Below are 21,443 nucleotides of genomic sequence, written 5' to 3'. Positions count from 1 at the left end.
AAAAAAATTTTAAGAGAGAGAGAGAGAGCATGTGTGAATGGAGGAGGGGCAGAGAGTGAAGGAGAGAGAGAGAATCCCAAGCAGGCTCTGGGCAGACAGCACATTAGCGGGGCTCAATCTGACAACCCTGGGATCATGACCTGAGCGGAAATCAAGAGTTGGACACATAACCAACTGAGCCACCCCCAATAATACATTTTTTAAAAAACATAATCTCGAGTTGGTAGCCGTGGATGTAATTGCTATTTTGAATTCATTGCTGCCCTGCATTAGACAACAGAAAAATTTTTGAACACTTGAATGTAAGTCAATTATATTTCCTGTCATGTTTTCCATAACATTCCACTTTCAGACACACACACACAAGCACTCATTTTGCTCATAGCAGTGTTTGTCAAACAGAGGTGACTTTGGCACCCCAGGGACACGTGGCCGTGTCTGGAGACATTTTAATTCTACCAAGTGGGGAGCTGGTGGCACCTCTAACGGGAGGAGGCCAGGGATTCTGGGGAACATCCCACACTGTACGGGACAGCTCACCACAGTGAGGAATTGTCAGCAATGCCGAGGTTGGCACCCTGACTTAGGAAAAAACAAAATTAAACTTAATTATACAGAAAGCTGCTTACAAACACCAAACCCAGGGTGCCCATTTTCTGATTTTTTGAAAATAGCATTGCACCCGAGCATTAAGTATAACTGATGCCATCTGGAAAGAGCAGGGTGAAAAGTGTGGAAAGATTGTGGGTGTTTTTTTGGCTTGGCCAGATGGAATCCATTTTTCCTTATTTAAAAAAAAAGGGGGGGGGCCCTGGGTGGCTCAGTCAGTTGAGCGTCCAGCTTCAGCTCAGGTCATGATCTCACGGTTTGTGAGTTCGAGCCCTGCATCGGGCTCTGTGCTAACAGCTCAGCGCCTGGAGCCTGTTTCAGATTCTGTTTCTCCCTCTCTCTCTGCTCCTCCCCCGCTCGTGCTCTGTCTCTCTCTCAAAAATAAATAAAACATTAGGGGCGCCTGGGTGGCTCAGTCGGTTGAGCAGCCGACTTCGGTTCGGGTCATGATCTTGCGGTCCGTGAGTTCGAGCCCCGCGTCGGGCTCTGTGCTGACGGCTTAGAGCCTGGAGCCTGTTTCAGATTCTGTGTCTCCCTCTCTCTGACCCTCTCCTGTTCATGCTCTGTCTCTCTCTGTCTCAAAAATAAATAAACGTTAAAAAAAAATTAAAAAAATAAATAAATAAATAAATAAATAAATAAAACATTAAAAAAATTAAAAAAAAAAACAAAAACGTTCAGGGGCACCTGGGTGGCTCAGTCAGTTAAGTGCCTGTTGATTTTGGCTCAAATCATGATCTCACGGTTCATGAGTTCGAGCCCCACATCAGGCTCCACTCTGACGGTGCAGAGTCTAGCTGGAATTCTCTGTCTCCCTCCCTCCCTGCCCCTCCCTCTTTTGTGTGCATGCATGTGAGCGCTCTCTCTCAAAATAAACAAATTTTTTTAAAAAGTTGATAATTACATTCTGAAACAGTAGTCCCGGGTAGCAAAGCCTCTATTTCCCCTAGAGTTCATAATTGCCTCTGTCCTACAGACTCAACACCAAGAGTCCCCATTTACTTCCTGTCCTGACATTAAACAGGAAAGTGTTTCCAGAGACCGGGAATAAGGACGCTTCTGCTGTCATCCACAGAAATGCCCTTTCTACAATAACTGCATGTTTTATGGGTCATTACGAAACAGGGTGGCCAGCACAGGGCACACCCACAAGGGATAAAAACCAAAACAACTCTTGTGGTCCTTCCATAATAAACTATTTGATGAATTATGAAAGTCTTACAGGGATGTTTTTGTAAAGCCATTGGAGCCACATAATATAGAAACTTTCCCTCAGCTGTGCCAGCAAATCACACACTTACTTAACTGCACTGAGTGTTGGAGCATTTGGAATTCTGAAGAAGTGGAAAGTAAGAGAGTCGCAAGGTCAGAGACACAGGTTGAATCAAATATTAAACTAAATACTGCTGTCCTGTCACTTTCTGAAGCGTTTTACTGTCGTAAATGGTATTTTCTGACTACTGGTATCCTTTCTACTCCCTCAACTTGGAGTAATATCAGGACTTCGTTAACTCCTGATTTTTTAAAAACATTTTAGCCTTAACGTGTTTCACTTTTCACCTCCTTGCCTTTGGGGATATAGATGATTTCATTACAAATATGGAATATGCCATAAAATTCCTATAAATCCCCAGCAACTGATTGTCTCCTTTGAAAAACATTAAAGTATCTTGAAGAGACAGATCTTACCAGTTTAAGTAAGAAATTCTTATGTCATAAACTTTACTAAAATCAGTTGACCAGCGAGATTTAACAAGATGCTTGAGAAGTGTAATTATGTTTCTGAAAGAGCTTTGTAAACCATGAAGTACTATAAAATGCAGGTGCTCATTGTCAATCGTATGCCCAGAGGAAGAAGAATAAATACTCATTGAGCTCATAAGTAGGGAAGAGACTTTTCATCCGTGTCAGCTAAACTTCAGCACCGCCTTTCTAGGGAGGCTTAAATAACATCTTTGTTTTACAATGAAAGCAAAAAGCGGGGAAGGCCATGCTCAAGGTCAGGAAGCTACTGTCAATGTCAGGATTCAGACCCAGATCTGTTGGAACACAACGCTACCCTGTCCTGTCCACCACACTGCCCTCTGCAGGCTGCGAGAGGAGTGACAGTCAGGTGTGGAGTAAATTAAGACTGAGAAAATCTGAGAGCCATACTACACCCAGGTCTATCAGCTGTTCAGAGAAGAAAACCATTTCATTCCATGGATTTATCATGTCATGCTTTGTTTCTGGGGGCTCCTGGCTGGCTCCATCAGGGAAGCATGCAACTCTTGATCTCGAGGTCCTGAGTTTGAACCCCACATTGGGCAGAGAGTTTACTTAATAATAATAATAACAATAACAATAATAATAATAAGGGCGCCTGGATGGCTCAGTCGGTTAAGCGTCCGACTTTAGCTTGGTCATGATCTCATGGTTCATGAGTTTGGGCCCTGGATCAGGCTCTGTGCTGACACCTCAGAGCCTGTAGCCTGCTTTGGATTCTGTGTCTCCCTCTCTCTGCCCCTCTCCCACTCATGCTCTGTCTCTCTCTGTCTCTCAAAAATAAATGAAATGTTAAAATAATAATAATAATAATAATGCCTTACTTCTATTTAGAGTTAGCATGCTCCCTTCTAAATACATTAACTCCCAAATGGAAAGTACTGGACATTCCAAGAGAAATTAGGCAAGACCCCTATCCTCAGGAATCTCCACATCCAGTAAGACATATAATGCCTAAACAAGGAATTTCGATAGAGTGGATAAGTGTTTCTGTAGGCAAAACACAGGGTAGGGCGGCGGCACATAAGTGGGTATCAGTGGGCCGGTGGCCACTCCCCACATGTCTCACTTGGTGCCCAGTACACACGGGCAACTTACAGAGAGTTAAAGCACCCGCACTGAAGTGAGCGGGGCATACCTTTCTTGCGGAGACAGCCAACCTCTTGAGAGTTCCGAGCAACCAAGAATTCTGAGACAGGAATAGTTCAGCCTTGTGATCACAGTTGGACACGCTGAGGTGATGCTTTAAGCTCTGATTATAGACATTGTTTTTAGATACTTCATTTTGTGTTTGATTTTTTTCATTCAGATTTAAGATTTTTTTTTAATATTTATTCATTTTTGAGAGAGAGAGAGAGAGAGAGAGAAACAAAGTACAAGTGGGGAAGGGTATGAGAGACAGGGAGAACACCAAAGCAGGCCCAGTCTCTGAGCTGTCAGCACAGAGCCCGACGCGGGGCTCGAACCCACAGACCACGAGATCATGACCTGAGCCAAAGCCGGACGCTCACCCGACTAAGCCACCCAGGCATCCCCTCATTCAGGTTTTAAATACTCTTTCAATCATTGTTTCTCACCAATTTGTCTAAACTTTAATATATATAACATATTATATATAATATATAATAAATATATACAATTATAATAATATATTATATATCATATAATATATATTATAATATATAATAATATATTAATATAATAATATATATATTAATATATATAATATAAACTTTAATATATTTTCTGGTTCATCGTTTTGGCTGTAAAAGAATTCTTAATTATTTGATCACCTTTCTGACTGTCCCTGGCCCATAAGGAAGATATAGCAAAACAAGGTATGAGTTTTGCAGTGAAACAGTTGTGGATTCAAATTCCAGCTTTTTGAATTACTACATGAGTGGCTAGGGGAGTTTCTCCTCTTGGAGCTTCAAATCCATCATCCAGAATTGTTGGGTCTGTTGGCTTGCTTAATCTTCACCACAAACCATCCTTCATAGGAATGTGCTAAAGATTGAAGAAAATACCAGGTCCAAAGTCCATACCGGGCTTCGTACAAACAGATGTCTCAAAGTTTTGGCAAAGAACAAAAAGTTTCTAAAAGGAAAGAAAACCTAACATTTTCTCAAACTGAAACTTTATTCTAGTGAGTCCATAATTTAATAGGTCAACCAAGGTCTCCTGTGCAAGAAAAAACAATCCGTTCGAGGGTCTTTGAGCTCTGTAAGATTACAAATCCACAGGCTCTTATGCAAGGTTGAGACAAGCGATAAATGGCACCCCTTTAACCATCAGACCTCTAAACCAATAAAAATACAGAGAAAAAGTGGTTTTTTGAAACGTATAAAAAGGGAGAAGGGTCATCTATAAGTTAATAGAGCCTTGAGGGACTTATCACTCAGTTGCACTGTATAGAATATATTTTGATCCTGATTCAAACGAAGTTTTACAGTAATTTTTGGAAACTCTGAAGGAAATTTGAAACTTACTGATATTTGACATTACTAAGAAACTATTGTGATAATAGTATTATAACTATGCTTTTTAATATCATTATCTTTTAGAGACACATATTGAAATATTTACAGATGAAATGATGTCTGGGTTCCAAATATTGGTGGAGACGGAAGGCATGAGAGTATAGATGAAACCAGATTAGTCATAAGCTAATGGTATTTGAAGCCAGGTGATGGTTTCGGTTCATGGTATATTATTCCTCTGGGTTTTATGTTTGACATTTTCCATAAAAGATTTTTTTTTATTTTTTTATGTTTATTTATTTTTGAGAGAGACAGACAGAATGTGATCAGGGGAGGGGGAGAGAGGGAGACACAGGACCCAAAGCAGGCTCCAGGCTCTGAGCTATCAGCACAGAGCCCGATGCAGGGCTCAAATGCGAAATCATGACCTGAGCCGAAGTCGGACACCCAAGCGACTGACCCACCCAGGCGCCCCTATAAAAGATATTTTTAAAAGAGACCAAAACATCATCTTTTTACTAATAAAGATGAATTTGGAGAATGTGGCTTACTCATGGGCTTCCTGCTCGCCCTGAATTAGGTGAACTTGGCCACTCCACACAGGTAAGTTCTGACTATCACAGGTCTCTTAGGGCACCCAGCCTGCTAGAAGAGCTCACAGCAGGGACGCCTGGGTGGCTCAGATGGTTAAGCTTCCAACTTTGGCTCAGGTCATGATCTCACGGTGTGTGAGTTCAAGCCCTGAATCAGGCTGTCTGTTGTTAGCACAGAGCCAGCTTCAGATCTTCTGCCTCCCTCTCTCTCTCTCTCTGCCCCTCCCTTGCTTTCTCCTCTCTCTCTCCCTCTCTCAAAAGTAAATAAACATTTTTTTTATTTTAATAAAAAAAAAAAAAAGAATAGCTCACAGTGGTATTAAGTCTGGGGTCCTGAGTTCAGTTCTTATGTAGTGTTTGTCTTTGTCTTTGCCCCAGTAGACCCTCCAAGCTCAGTCAGCCATGTGGCAAATGCAAGCTGGTGGATACCAGGGAGATGGGGCCAGGATGGCGGCCTGGCACAAAATCATCCTCATCTTCATCCTCGAAAAGAATTCATATCATATGCCTTGTAAGGGGAGGGGGTGAGTGGAGGGGGTCCAGAGGGTCCGTAGTGTCACCTTTGTGCATTCCATCGGTAAGTGGGAAGTCTATTGCACAAGTCTATTGCAATAGCGGGACTCTATTGCACAAGAAGAAAAATATGAAGATCTAATTAGTAAAAGTGAAAGGAGTGGAGTCGGCATTTTAGAGAAACGTGTACCAGCCACAGGGACCTCTTGGAAGGAAAGAATAAAACAGGAAAGAAGCCAGCAGAACTGTGGGTATCTTGTCATCTTCTTCCACAAAAGAGAAATGACCCAAGGATACAAGAGAAATTTGATCCAGTGGCACAAAGGCTCCTCTTGAAGCTGCATTGTACATCCATAATCAACGGTTGCCTTGACATTGGATTCTTCGTCTCATAGTGGCGGCATTACAATAAGACACGCCACAGTGACTAGAGCCACCGTTGGTCTAGTTTGCTCCTGCTTGGGAGAAGGTCTGAGAAGGAGCTGGTACGGTTTCAGCAGCTAACAAATAAAATGAGCTCTTGAAGGGAAGAATCTGAAAGATGTACTGAATAGTAGATTTGAACCTGATACTCTAGAGTACATCTAGGTATGATACTTCTCCCGTTGACCTTGAAGGTGGTGTAAATAAAAAATCATCTGGTGGCATGTCCGCTTTATCTCACCCAATCCACCCGATGGCATCACTTTCTGAAATAACATAAGCCAGGAAAAGGAAGGAGCCCATTCCCCCCAGATAACCTGAGTATCAGTTTGAAATGGAAACAATTGTGGTAGACTGCTACTTTGATTAACCCCTCTCTCTACCCCTCTCTCTCTCTACTTTCTTGTCTGGAAAGTAGGCCAGACAAGAGGACAGGATGTCAACAACTTGGCCACAAATACGGTGCAATTTAGTCTCCGTGGGAACCATAACACAACTCAGCTTTTCCACTCGGAAATGGGTGTTCTGGGCTAGAACAGTGATTAACATAGATAAATGGACTAAACTCTGGGAGTGAGCACACTCTTCCTATTTTTATTTGTCTGTTTCTCTTCCTCGATTTCAGGTATACGAAACAGTTGGACACAGTGGCACCACTTTGCTGGCAGAAGTGTTTCTGCCTATTCCTGAAACGACCATTGTCACTGGAAGGGCTCCCATTGAAGAAGTGGAGTTTAGCAGTAACCAGCATGTGACCCTGGACCACGAGGGTGTTGGAAGTGGTACGGAAAGCTCATTATCCTCAGTGGCTCACGGTTTTACTGTCAGATTTGAACATAACTTTTTTTTTTTTTTCATTTTCAAACAACCAGGTAATTATAAAACTGCTTTCAGAAATTCAAATTAAAATGATGATATACAATTTTTTGCAGTCATTTTTTATACCGTTGGTGGCCAATAAATTCATAAAACTATGCAAGTATAAAGTAGTTCGACAATGTGAATCAGGACCTTTAAAATGCCTTTGATACCTTAGTTTCTTCTTCTAGGAATCTTTTCTTAGAAAATAATTTGAAATGAGGACAAAGTTTTGTGTATATAAGATATATATCCGGGGATCATTTATAAGGCTGAAAAGGTTTTAAAAACTTAAATATTATAATAGGGAGATTATTAGTTAATATTCTCTCTATTATCCCCTATAATTGTAATTACATATACAATGGACCTTCTCACTCTGTCTACCATGTTTCTTAACCTCTATAATGTATTTGCTTATCCTTTTCTTTCACTGCTGTATTCTGTGACACGTCTTTAAATCTGTCTTCCAAGTCATGAATTCACTCTTTGGTTGTGTCTAATCATTGAAACTTATCACTGAGTTTTTCATTTTAATTATTGGATTGTTCACCTCCAGAAATTCTATTTTGTTCTTTTCCAATCTGTCTGGTCAGTTCTGATAATGTTTGTCCTTTCCTCAGACTCTCAACCATTTCATTGTTTTATTCCTTCACTACTTCATTTATTTTTAAAAACATATCACAAATATTGTTTTAACGTTCTGTAGCTGATCATTTCAGTACCTATCTGCTTATTGGTCTGATCCTGTTGCTTCTTATTCATGGTGGCTTGTTTCTTCGTGTGTCTCGTGATTTTTTATTGTGAGCACATATTTGGAAATTTATCTGCAAGAATTCTTTGGGGCTCAAATCCAATCATCAACCTAAAAGTCTGGAGACCTAGGGGTGTCTGGGTGGCTCAGCTGGTTAAGCATCTGACTTCGGCTCAGGTCACAAACTCACAGTTCGTGAGTTCAAGTCCAGCGTCAGGCTCTGTGCTGACAGCTCAGAGCCTGCAGACTGCTGCAGATTCTGTGTCTCCCTCTCTCTCTGTCTTTCTGTATCACTCTCATGCTCTGTCTTTCTGTCTCACTCTCAAGAATAAATAAATATTTAAAAAAAATGTTTAAATAAAATAAAAGTCTGGGACCTAGGCTTTAGTTCCCATTCTCACACTGATAAGCTCTGTGACCCTAATAATGATGTAATCTCTTTAAATATCTTCTTCATTCATAAAATGAATCTAAGGATACCCCCTTTAATGTGTTTTGGGGTTATTTTGAAGATTAAAGTGGATGTTCAATATAGAGGAAAGATCTCTGAAAAAAACACAAAGGTGCTATTACAGTGTAATAGTGGTATTATTTTTGGGCTAATAATATTAACTGTAAGTCCAGGACATGAAGGCACTACTTTTTTTAATGTTTATTTATTTATTGTTGAGAAAGAGAGAGAGAAAGAGAAGGAGCACAAGTGAAGGCGGGGCAGAGAGAGAGAGAGAGAGAGAGAGAGAGAGAGAATCTGAAGCAGGCTCCAGGCTCTGAGCTGTCAGCACAGAGCCTGATGTGGGGTTCAAACCCACAAACTGTGAGATCATGACCTGAGCCAAAGTTGGACGCTCAACTGACTGAGCCACCCAGGCACCCCTAAGTCACTATTTTTAGTGCTTGAAAATCTTTCTTCTTTTATTTGATTAAACAAACTGCCCCGAGGCTTTTTATCATTAATTTCCAATGGGTAGAAGCCAAATCGGTAAGTGAGGCTTACTGTTGCCGCAGTAGCTTAGGAATAGCTAACGTTCGTTGAGTGGTCCAAGCACTAAGTGATCTGCATGTAAGACCCCACGTAACACAAGGCTCCTTATTCGGGTGCACTCCCTCCCTAGGGCACTTGCCTTGTTCCTCCTGCCACAAATGCTCTTTCCCAAGAAATCGTCTCACTTCCTTACTTTCTTCTGGCGTTTACTCAAAAGTCCCCTCTTGTGGAGGCCCTCCCTACCACCCCATCTAAAAGTTCAGCCCTTTCCCACCCACCCCCAAATACACATTGTCTGTATACACTCCCTAATTTATGGTTTCTCTTCACACTTCTCACTCTCTAACAAACCATACATTCCTCCCATTTCTCTTATTTACTGCCTGTCTCCCCTGCTGGAATAGCAACTCCTTGAGAACAGGGATTCTCATCAGTTTTGTGTCTTTACTGCCATCTGCCGCGCCTAGAATAGTCCCTGGAGCCAAGCAGAAGCTCAAATTAGTATCCACTGGATGAGTGAATAAATGGATGTCTTCACAGGAATCTTTTTTAGGAGGTATTATTATTATCCCTATTTTACGTATAAAGAAACTAAGGCTCCGAGAAGTTAGGTCATCTGTTTGTGGTCACACAGCTGTTAAGCGGCAGAACCAGAATATGCACCCAATGGTCCTACTCCAAAGTGCCTCATTCATTGTCACCTCTACACCCTGCTGTCAGAGAGGGAACCAAGAGGCCTATTCTGCACCTCATTGCCTGAAGAATTTCAGTGCCGCTGCTGTGAATTATGTGTTCTGTCCTGCCAGCCCTATCCTCTCTGTTCCGTTCGCCTACTGTCTGCTTTCTCACCAAGACTGGGTTCGCTCCCTTTTTCTAAACAGCGTCTGTGTAATCTGGTGTCTCCCTAGGAATGCCCTTCTCATTTGAAGCTGATGGTAGCAACCAACTGATTCTCATGACCTCGGGGAAAGTGTCCAACAGCGTGGCATGGGCCATTGGAGAAAATGGGATCCCTTTGATTCCTCCACTGTCACAGCAGAACATTGGATTTAGAAGGTGATGTGTGTCTATAATAAATTGATGAGTAATGTCTTTGCATTAATGATATCCGGGGGGGGGGGGGGGCGGGCGGGAAGCTTGCAATATCACATTCTTTCCCTTTTTTCTCATGTGCTAGTAATTTCATGGTTTTTTATGGTACTTGAGGTAAAGATTAAAATATTAATAGCCTAATAAATATTAGATGTTTAGCAGTGCCAGAAACAGCAAAAAGCATTTCGCCTTGTTTAATCTCTCCGGTAACTCTGTGAATTATTCTTTTCTTCATTCTTCATTCTTCAAGTATTCTTTTTCTTCATTTTATAGACGGGGGGAAATGCAGAGCCTCTGATTGCGTATAGGTGGTCCTCAGTGTGAATGATGATTGTCATAGAACCTTCTGGTTATATAAAGGTCCCTATTGTCAGTTCTTTCCCTTGATTGCTAGATCCTTAGGCATTCTGTACCTCACCTACTTACCCCTAGGCAGGCCCCACCTCCTTATGGTTGGTCCCTGTCCAGGCAGCCTGGACTATGGGGGCCAGGTGGCCTGGGTTCGAGTCTGGCTTCTGTCCTGCCCCAACAGATGGGTCTTGAGTTCATCTTTAACCATTCTGGGCCTCCGTTGCCTCCACCATAAAATACGAGGACTTGGGGCACCTGGGTGGCTCAGTTGGTCGAGTATGAGACTTGGACTCAGGTCATGATCTCGAGGTTTGTGAGTTCAAGCCCTGCATCGGGCTCTCTGCTCTCAGTGTGGAGCCCACTTTCAGATCTTCTGACCCCCTCTCTCTCTCTGCCCCTCACCTGCTGTGCTCCCGCTCTCAAAAATAATAAGCACTTAAAAATAATAATAATAATAATAATAAATAAAAGGACTTATCCTGATCATCAAGAAGACAGTTTGTAAGTCACAGACTGTCATTTTCGACATGAGGGGAAACAGAGCGGGCCAGGCTCCGCTCCCTTTCTGCCTTCTCCGTCCCGATTCCGATGTCCCTGTGACGAGAACAAGGAACATCTGGTCAGCACCTCCTCAGTCAGGAGATGGGCGGTCACGTCCAGAGGAGGCCTCGAGCCTCGGCATTCTGTCCTCATTCCACTGAGTTTCACACCCGGGACGAAAGCTCCCACTCTTCAGGAGAGGAGGTGGAACACAACGTGAGCGGCAAGAGACACGGCTCCAGTAACAAAGCCCTGACGCGAAGGCGCTGAGAGCGCTGGCCTCCCGGGAATTCAGTCGCGTCCCAATCCGTTGTGCGTCCGTTTTTTCCTCTTGTATTTTGGCCTCGGCTACGAGGGGTCCCCAGGTGAGTGGGAAGTGAGGCTCTCAGGCCACCCTGAACCGAATGCGCAGGCTCCTTCTCACTGGCCCCGATCCAGGGACGCGGGACGCTTCTACGCCCCGGGCAGGGTTGTAGGGATACTTCTTTTTCTTTTTTTGGTTTTATTGAGATATAACTGACACGTGGCATGAGTTGAAGGTGTACCATGTAATGATTTGATAAGTGGATATATTGTGAAACAATCACAGTAAGTCTACCTTACATCCATCACCACACGTAGCTGCAAGTTGTGCTTTCCTTGCCGTGAGAACTTTTAAGATCTGCTCTCTCAGCAGTTTGTAAATGTGCGGTGAAGTACTGTCAGCTGTGCGTTAGATCTCTGGACCGTCTTTATCGTACAACGAGGACTTTGGACTTCTTGACCGCCTTTGGCCACCGCCTCTCCCGCCCCCCCTCTGGCCGCCACCGACCCGTTCTCTGTTTCCACAAGTTTTGTTTTGGTTTTGGGTTTTGGTTTCGATTCCAGATATGAGTGAGATCGCACCTTATTTGCCTCGCTCTGTGTGACTTATCTCACCCAGCACAACGCCCTCGAGCTCCGTCCATGTTGTTGCAAATGGCCGGATTCCTCCTTTTTTATGGTGAGTGACATCCCACGTTTTCTTTATCCACTCACCCACTGAGGGGCACTTCAGTTGTTTTCACGCCTTGGCTCTCATGAATCATGTTGTAATAATCATGGGGGCGCAGACACCCCTTTAGGACAGCGATTTTGTGTCCTTCAGGTGTACGCTCAGAAGCGGAATTGCTGAATCACATGGCACTTCCGCTTTTAATTTCTGGCGGAGCCTCCGGACTGTTCTCCGGTGTTCGCACCAATTTACATTCCCACCAACAGTGCACGGGGGTTCCCTTTTCTCCACAGCCTCGCCAACACTTACTCTTTCTTGTGTTCTTTATTTTAGCCATTCTGACAGGTGCGAGGTGATATCTCACTGTGGTTTTGATTTGCATTTCCCTGATGACAAGTGCGGTTGAGCATCTTTTCACGTGTCTATTGGCCATCTGGATGTCCTCTTTGGAGAAACGTCTATTTGTGGTCCTCTGCCCGTGTTTTAATTAGATTCTTTGTGTTATTGCTATTGAGTTATGAGTTCCATATATACTTGAGACATTAATCCCTTATCAGATGTGTGGTGTGCTAGTATTTTCTTCTACCATTCACTCTTCTCTATGGTCCCTGAAACGTGTATTTTTTAATGTTTATTTATTTATTTATTTGAGACAGAGACAGAGTGAGCAGGGGGAGGGGAAGAGAGAGAGAATCCCAAGCAGGCTCCACACTGTCAGCACAGAGCCCGATGTGGGGCTTCAACTCTTGAGTCATGAGATCGTGACCTGAGCCAAAATCAAGAGTCAGACGCTTAACCGACCGAGCCACCCAGGCACCCCCCAAAACGTATTTAATAGCAGTCATCGAGCAAAGAAAAACGGCAAAACTCCTTCCTTGTGATCAGATTTTCTCCCTTAGACGTAACAGCCTCCTTAGGCAGTGCCGTCCCTGGGATTTCGCAGGCCTGAGGCAAAGTGCTCTGTGAAAAAGCCCATCTCACGGCATTAACTTCTTTTCCAGTGCTTTGAAGAGAGCAGATGCCATCTCGTCCATCGGCACATCGGGACTGACAGACTTGAAAAAGTTGGCCAAGTGGGCAGCAGAGTCCAAGCTCGACCCGAATGACCCCAACAATGCCCCTTTGATGCAGCTAATCTCGGTAACGTGGCACCATCGTGCACACACTGCATCTCTCCACAGTGTTTAAGAACAGTGTTTAGTGTTTAAGAACACGAGTGCCGGGTTGAATGACAGGTTTCAAGGCCGGCTTTGCCCCTGCCTGGCTGTGTGATCAGGGCGAGCACTCATGCTTCTAAGCACTGTGACACCCTCGCAGTGTGGCCATGACGACGTGCAACGCCTCATCTCAACAGTTAGCGGGGCACACAATCGGTGTGCAGCAAATATTAGCTGTTGTTACGGTGTTGCTGTTCCTCTTACCGCTAACCTCTGTAAAACCCTAACGAAAGGCCTTGTTTGGCCCCTCCCCTGGAAAGGAACCTGAGTACGGGTGCTCAGAGTCACCTGCTCGAGGTCACATGGCCGGTAAGGACGCGGATCCAACACCATTTCAGAGCACGTGCCCGTTCATCACACCTGGTGAGGCCTTTTAAGAAACGGTGGTTTTGTTCGTTTATTTTCCCGTTTGATGATTAATTAGATTATCGTTTAGATTTCTTTTAAGTATGTATGAGATAAATTGCTTGCATCTATCATAACATTCGAAATTCTTTCTTCAGTGAGTTTATAAATAAAATGGAACATTAGTCAGTAAATGATTCTCCTTGGTAGCAGATACAATTGTTTTTGCTCCCAAGTTCATAATTCCCACAAAAATATAATAAACAAGTAGATGATCCGGAAAGTGACCACAGCAACACGTTCTGTAATCATGTTCACTAGTGGGAGTTCATCAGCAGGGTAACTGCAACCAGGATGACATTTTCATTTCTGTCCTAGACTTTCCAAGGTAAGTCGCAAAGCAAGCTTGGGTTTATTCTGACGTTTGCCTTTATAAGTTTTCCTTCCAACTCAATGATACTTCTTAGTGTGACTAAGAGAAGTATTAGGAGGAATAGACCACATTACCTAGAGCGTAGTCTGTTCCATAAAGAGGTTTCAAATCACGTTTCGATTACCATTTTAAATCAGCAACAATATAGTATAAATGTCACCTTCGTTTTTTTTTTCTTTTTAACTATTTGTCTTCGTGTAGAAGGACAAAACACAGGGATGGCCTTCCAGACCTGTCTCTTTCTTGTTTCAATTTTTTTTTCAATATTTGTTTATATTTGAGAGAGAGTGCAAGCCGGGGAGGGGCAGAGAGAGAGGGGAGAGGGGGGACAAAGGACCTGAAGCAGGCTCCAGGCTCCACACTGACAGCAGTGAGCCCAATGTGGGGCTCGAACTCAGAAACCGCAAGATCGTGACCTGATGATCTGGCATCAGCCACAGTCCGATGCTCGACCAACTGAGCCACCCAGGTGCCCCAGGACCTCTTTTTATGGATTTTCACAGCAGGATCACCTCGCCCACTGCAAAGCCCTGGCGAATCTCGGCTCCCTGGCTTTCCTTCTGCGAGGAGGAGGTTCCCACTGGCAGAGCACCCAGCAGAGGGGCAAGCTGACGCCCGGGAGAGTGTAGCCTCACCCGCTCAGCCTCCCAGCGGTACCCTGAGACCATCCTTTCCGAGCCGGTGTACGGGGCAGCGGGGACTGGCGCCCAGATCTGTCTTTACTCGGTGACCAGGGCCACGAGGTGCTGTTTGGAGACAGCATGACCGTGGAGCCGGTGATCAGCCAACTGATTTGAACTGACCAGCCAATTCTGGGGCCTTTATCTACATGTGTGCCTACGTATATTTGAAAAATCACATTTTGTTAAATATGTCTTTAAAGTTATATTAAGTTACATATAACATATATTAAATTCACGTATTAGATTTTATGGTAACACTGTGTATATACGCAACCTTATTTCCTGCAGGCATCTAGTAATACACTGATATAACTCTCCCAATTTTCACTCTGTATATTTACATAACACCTATGGGGGGAGCATGCGTACCCAAAAAAATGAACTTTATGATTTTTTTTTTTTTTTTTTTTTGGAAAAATGAGTTGCGGTACTTTTTATAGCCAGGACATGAATATAACGGCACCTGCCTCGTTACTATTAGATTTCAACATATGTTGTCCTTAAATGCGGGATGTTTCAAGTCTCCCCGTCTAAGACTCCTAAGCTTCCATTCCCAAACCGAGAGCCCGGTGCTGGGTTTCTTGAGATGCAATCTGCCTGCCGTCCAAAGCTGTGCCTCTTCTGTTTTCCATAGGTTGCTACTAGCGGTGAATCCTACGTCCCTGATTTCTTTCGACTGGAACAGCTGCAGCAAGAATTTAACTTTGTTTCAGATGAGGAGTTAAATAGATCCAAACGATTCCGGCTTCTTTGTCTTAGAAGCCAAGAGGTGCCAGAATTCCGAAATTACAAGCAAATTCCAGCATATGACCGGGAAATTATGGAAAAGGTATTCCAGGTAAGAAATTGCCATGGAGGAGTTAATACAGTAATTAAATATGTCTGTGCCATTTGGCTTGTACTATGATGAGTGTATCTTCTTGCTGTCGTGTTCTCTGTAGCGATGTTGGTTTCTCGTTTCGAACGCTTCACATAACTTTTCCATTATTTTTTTTTACACTTAATGTTTAAGTAGTCTCTTTGCCCAATATAATGACATATAAACTAAGAGACAGTAGAATCGTAAGTCTGAAAAGTATCTTACGTGTTAATATGGGAAATTATCCTGCCACGTTATAACAAACTGTCAGTAATTCAATGCCATTTTAATCCATTAAATATTTAGGAAGCCCGGTAAACACTGCGGGGGGCGGGGGGGAGCCCCTGGGGTCTCAGGTGGGCGGGGTGGCACGGAGGCGGGGCTGGGCACAGGCTTGGCTGTGGAGGGGTCCCTGGCAGGTGGGGAGCCTTTGAGGAACTACAGGTGAAAGGCCAGTGTAGGCCGGACAGGCCAGTGAAAGCCTGACGGGCAAGTTAGTGTTTGCTGAGGTAAATGGGGAGTCATTAGAAATGGAACCCAGTATGATTTTTTATGCAGAAACTATAGAAACTATTGGAGAATATTTTTGATGACTTGGTTCTTCTTTGTATTAGTTGGGACTCGTGATGGTAAGTGATAAAAAGCCAAATGAAGCTACCTTGGGCACCGAGAAAGTTTATTGGATGATGAAATGCCAAAATGGGTTAAATATCTAAGGGGGCGTGAATGGCAGGAGTTCATGTGTGCCTCAGGGACACCCGATCCAGAACCTGAACACTCACCAGGACGCAGTTCTGTCCTGCCTGGGCTTCCCTTGGTCCTCGTTGTGGGCAGATTCTCTACTTGGCTGCATGGTCACCAGCATCATCCAAGCTCACATCTAGTGGCTTCAGCCAGCAGAGAGAGAGGTGTCCTCTTGTCCCAAGCTTAAAAATCTTGGGAACAGCTGGCTTGAGTTGCCCAGGCCGGGTTAGGAGCGACCCTGGATATTGAGCTGTGGCCAGAGGACTAAAGCAGAACATGGCAGCTCCCCGGCCCCCGAAAATTTTATTGACAGAGCAAAGCACGGCAGCCTAAGACAGAGCTAACCCACCCACCACTCTCCTCCAGGGAGGCAACCCAAATCAGCTGCAGCCAGAGGCTACTTATTATTTTTGCCATTGCTCTACTTAAAATAGAAAAGACAAAAATGTAAGCAGACGCTTCGGCTAAGTTGCTTGGGTGAGCTGAGCTTCTGGAGTCTCTCTGTTATCTCTGTATCTCTGTGTCTTCCTACATGAACATCCTGAGTTGAAATTGCTCTACAGAATTATCTTCTACTTCTAAGGCAGTTCAACCAACTGATTCCAAAACTGGCATACTGCGTCAAAGATCAATTTTGAAACCAATTGTGAAGAGGAAGGTGGAAGACACATTTAGAACCATAGTTTATTACTTGAACCACATGGGATAAATTCTGTCGTCTCAAGAAGGGCATGGGGGGGAGGGGTACTAGTACTTTAAAATCATAAAATTATTCCTTTTTCATCTTAGGACTATGAGAAACGGTTACGAGACAGAAATGTAATTGAAACCAAGGACCACATAGATCCCCATAGGGCCATGGTAGCCAAGTACCTCCAACAGGTAAGGAAAATCATTTTACAGAGTCCCCACTGGGGGAACATAGCCAGCACCCTAAGACTGGGGGGAGAGTGGTCTTTATTCTTCTGAGTTATCTATGGGATACTTAACTATCACTTATTTGCTCATAATTACAGATAAGAAATTAATTTGAACATGTGAAACACTAGGATGTATCTCAGCTTATTATCAGTGGTTATCTTACGTGGAGTATGAGTACAGGGGACACAATTTCTAAGTCGTGATTTTTCTCATATTTGAATGTTTGCATCATATCACCTTTGTAATGAAAAAGTTTTATGAGCCACGTACTAACTGCCCTAATGCACTAAAAACTTGAAATACCCGTTTGCCCTTCCTTCGTTTAGTAAATGTAACTTGTAGGAAATGCTACAGCCACTACACTACATTTTTCCCATCCAGTTGATCTACCCTGCAGCTCCTTATAAGAAAACAACTTATGACATTTCAGAGGCCCTCTATTTGAAGAATAATTAGAGGGGCATCTGGGTGGCTCGGTTGAGCGTATGACTCTTGATTTCGGTTCGGGTCATGATCTCATGGTTCGTGGGTTCGAGCCCTGCTTTGGGCTCTGCGCTGACAGCACAGAGCCTGCTTGGGATTCTCTCCCCCTCTCTCTGCCCCGTTTGCACTCTCTCTCTCTTTCAAAATAAATAAACTTTAAAAAAAAATAAAGAATAATTAGAAAGTAAACCAGTCTAAGGGTGCCTGAGTGGCTCAGTCAGTTAAGCATCCGACTCCTGGTTTCAGCTCAGGTCATGATCCCAAAGCCATGGAATCAAGCCCCACGTCTGGCTCCGTGCTGAGTGTGGAGCCTGCTTGGGATTCTCCTTCTCTGTCTCCCTCACTCTCACTCTCTCTCTCCCCTCGGCTGCCCCTCCCCCTGCTTGCACTCTTTCTCTAAAAACAAATTAAAAAAAAAAAAAAAAAAAAGTAAATCAATCTGAATAGAGGAAGAACTCCAGAATCTGAAATGTGTGTGCTTCAAGATCGGTCCTATTTTTTGCAATTATTCATTCATTCTGAAAAATTCCACTGTCATCCACCAGGAAATTTCCCAGGTCCCAAGAACAGAGCAGTGAACAAAACAGAAACCCCTGTGCCTTAGGGAGCTTACACTAACAAGCAAAGCGGGGTGATTTATAGGGGAAGAGATCAGCGCTGGGGAGGAAAGTGCAAGTGTGCTGGGACAACTGAGGTGACATCGGGTGAACACTCAAAGGGGTTTAGGGAGTGACCTGTGAAGTCTATGTGACAGGAACATTTTAAATAAAATACACGTTTGTCCTCAGGTTAGAGAATCAGTGATCAATCGTTTCCTAATTGCAAAACACCATTTTCTTCTTTCGGATTTGATAGTAGAAGAAGAAGTTCCCAATATCAGGTAAAAGCAAACAAATCTTTTGTTTCTTATAAAAATTATTTTTATTGTATTATATGAAAATTTTCACGTAAATAGAGAATTCTTATCCTTGCATGGTATGCGCTTGGGCCCCCAGTATTGCTGGGAACCAGTAAAACGTGATCGATGCCTAATGGTTACCTTAGTTGGGGGGGTTTTGTTAAGTCGCACGAGATGCTCTCCATCATATGCCCAGTAGACACCATCTCACCTCCCAAGTCCACTTCACAGCCTTTGCCAGTTCCTTGCTGCCATCAGACCACGTCTGACGGCATTGCCCTCCCGCCCATGCTCCTGCCCTCCACCTCCCCTCGTCACACTGCCCCTCACTCCCCCACACTAGACAGAGGGGGTGGCCGGGAACGAGCACTGCGGCCCCAGGTCAGGGGCTGGGGGGAGGCAGAGAGCTGCTGTGTGTTTGGTGAGGGGACAGGGGCAACAGGGAAAATGGAGATTTACATAGAAGTTGGGGATTGACTGCATTTGCTTGATTGATTTCCCTATTAGAATAATCCTTACATGTTCTCAACTCAAAGTGGAAGCATAAAAGATGAAAAATAACTTTCTATACTGGTGGTCTTGTGTACCCCACTAACTTCCTGACCCTTTCTGTGATTAAATCTCTTGGTCTCCTAAAAAGGTGATTTCCTATCATGCGCTTCGTCTCCACCACCAAGCTGGGAAGGAGACAAAAAATGTCTATGCATGGCAGTCCCTTTCTTGGACTTGGCCTCCGTCCATGTACAGAAGGAAGGGCTGTACCCACACAAATTCACGCAAACCCTCCCTCTTCGTTCCAGGCCCAGAGTCCAGTCACTGTATTTTTTCAGTCATGAAACTTACACTTTAGAATAGATGATGATATTTCTTGCTGTTTTTCCATTTCATTTCTTTCTTTTTTCTTTTTCTGCTTTACTTTCTGCATTAAGTTCTGAAGGCTCAGGGTATGTTCTTTCTTCTTTTAATTTTGGTTTGTTCTTAGTGTTAAACTAAGATGTTTCTATATTTAATGGTCCCAGCCGCCAAGATGTTCCCATGCTGACTCCTGGGAGGGCAGCCAAGTGTCCTGAGAAAAGGGGAGAAGTTTCGACAAAGGGAAAGGATGTGCCACGTTAGGACCCCCTGGCAAAGGTGTCCCTCTGAGGTCCCCAAGTTTGGGTTAGGTGGGTGTCCTGGCAGAGTGATTAATAAGACAGGTTTCAGTGGCAAGAACATGAACCTTGAGGGCATTATGCTAAGTGAGATAAATCAGAGAAAGACAAATACTGTATGATCTCACTTCTCTGTGGAATCTAAAGAAGCCAAACTCCTAAACACAGAGTAGAACGGTGGTTACCAGTGGCTAGGGGTTGGGAGAATCGGGGAGATGTTGCTGGAGGCTTACAGACTTGCAGCTGGTAGATAAAAAAGCTCCGGAGATCTCAGGCACAGCAGATGAATATAGTCAGTACTGTATCATAAACTTCAAAGTTACTAAGTGTCTAGATCTTAATTGTTCTCCCCACAAAAAAAGAAATGATAATTATGTGACATTCTAGAGGTGTTAGCTAACACCACGGTGGCAGTCATATCCCAGTATCTAAATGTATCTATGCCTGAAATTTAGTCGTTCGTTCTATGTCAACTATATCTCAGTAAAAATAAATTAACAACACTAAAATGTAGATAACAAGTCACACACAGAAAAAGTTTTACGGTATCACTGTCCTCACACTCTCTCTTTTTTTTTTTTTTTTTTTTTGGTGGGGGAAAGATAGCTATTTTTCATACCTTTACATTATGTTAACATGTGATGGGTCTGCTCTTGTTTTAAGTGAGTTAGAGATAAATATATGTAAGTATTTTTAAAAGAGGAAGAAGCTGGCTGTTTAAGTCAGAGTGACCAGAGTTGGAACCCCAGCTCTCCCCCTGGGAGCCTTCAGCAAATCCTGTCACCTCCCAGACACCTGTCACCTGTCACCTCCCAGAAGCCTCCGGTTACTTCATATGAGAACTGGGGTAAACGTTCTACTTGTCAGGATTAGAAATATTCTGCGTATGGCACCTCGCACTCTGCTTGATCATAGAAGGTGCTGGTAAATAGCAGTTGCTCTGTGAGACAGAAGACCCTGGGAACAAACAGGAGCCCCTCGGGAGCCATCCCCCCCCACCCAACTCCAAGGCTGGCATGTGCCCCTTGGAAAGAGGCCGCTGGTCAAGCAGGGAGGCAGAGAAGCAAGAGCCGGCTCTGTGCAGCTGGCCTTGTCCCCTGGCGCTGGGCACGGTAATGTCAGCTTGTGGATACAAAGTCACCTCTGTGCTTCTGTTCAGGCTTCGGGCCGGCATAGAATTACCTGCTTCGTGGCCCTTTCTCCCACCACGATTCCCCGACAGTGCTTGTGTCCTCCTGGAAGTGTTTGCGGGATTCTGCCTCATTGAGAGGGAAGGGATGAGGGGGCTCCTCCTGCCCTTCCCCTTCCACTGCCATCGTGTCACGGTCATCTTCCCAGCAGCCACCATTTTAGGGTATCCAGCAAGTGCTAGACCAGGGCAGGGGTGCTCTGCATACACCCCCTCACTTTATCCTCTCTGCAACCCCAGAAGGGAGGTATGATTATCCCCATTTTACAGATGACGAAACAGAGACGTAAAGAGGTGAGCAAATTTGCCCAAGGTCAAAGAGCAGACCCAGGAGTCCCCCCCCCCGGGGAAGTGCCCTGGGGCTCAGGAGAGGGAGCACCCCTTCCTGCCGTGTGGCTGGGCCCCTGGGGCCAGGAGAGCAGGAGAGCACCTGCACAGTTGAGGGGGAGGGACCCGGGATGAGCAAGGCAGAGCACGAGGCGGAGGGGCCCGAGCACACTTTTCTTCCTCTGATCGGTAGCAGCTGAAATCCGGCTTAGTGATCCACCCCAGAGGCTCTCCCCAGTCTCGGGAGAATTCCTTGGCGAT

At 44.2% G+C, this 21,443-nt stretch overlaps 1 protein-coding gene across 4 annotated transcripts in view; it reads left to right on the top strand.

Annotated features, from left to right (window-relative positions):
* Positions 1-21,443, top strand: part of CC2D2A (coiled-coil and C2 domain containing 2A) — a 164,837-nt gene that overhangs the window by 101,750 nt on the left and 41,644 nt on the right. For 3 of the 4 annotated variants that reach the window (XM_042984903.1, XM_042984904.1, XM_042984906.1), the window contains 6 exons: positions 7,008-7,254; positions 9,885-10,032; positions 12,934-13,072; positions 15,245-15,448; positions 17,003-17,095; positions 18,406-18,497. In XM_042984903.1, the coding sequence (XP_042840837.1) occupies positions 7,008-7,254; positions 9,885-10,032; positions 12,934-13,072; positions 15,245-15,448; positions 17,003-17,095; positions 18,406-18,497 (923 nt within the window). The remainder of the gene's footprint in view (positions 1-7,007; positions 7,255-9,884; positions 10,033-12,933; positions 13,073-15,244; positions 15,449-17,002; positions 17,096-18,405; positions 18,498-21,443) is intronic. The other variant, XM_042984905.1, reaches the window with a different exon arrangement.

This window comes from Panthera tigris, chromosome B1, assembly GCF_018350195.1.
Source record: "Panthera tigris isolate Pti1 chromosome B1, P.tigris_Pti1_mat1.1, whole genome shotgun sequence".
Taxonomy (NCBI): Eukaryota; Metazoa; Chordata; class Mammalia; order Carnivora; family Felidae; genus Panthera; species Panthera tigris.
The sequence above is the reverse complement of the archived record's forward strand: the minus strand, read 5'-3'. Positions and strand labels throughout refer to the sequence as shown.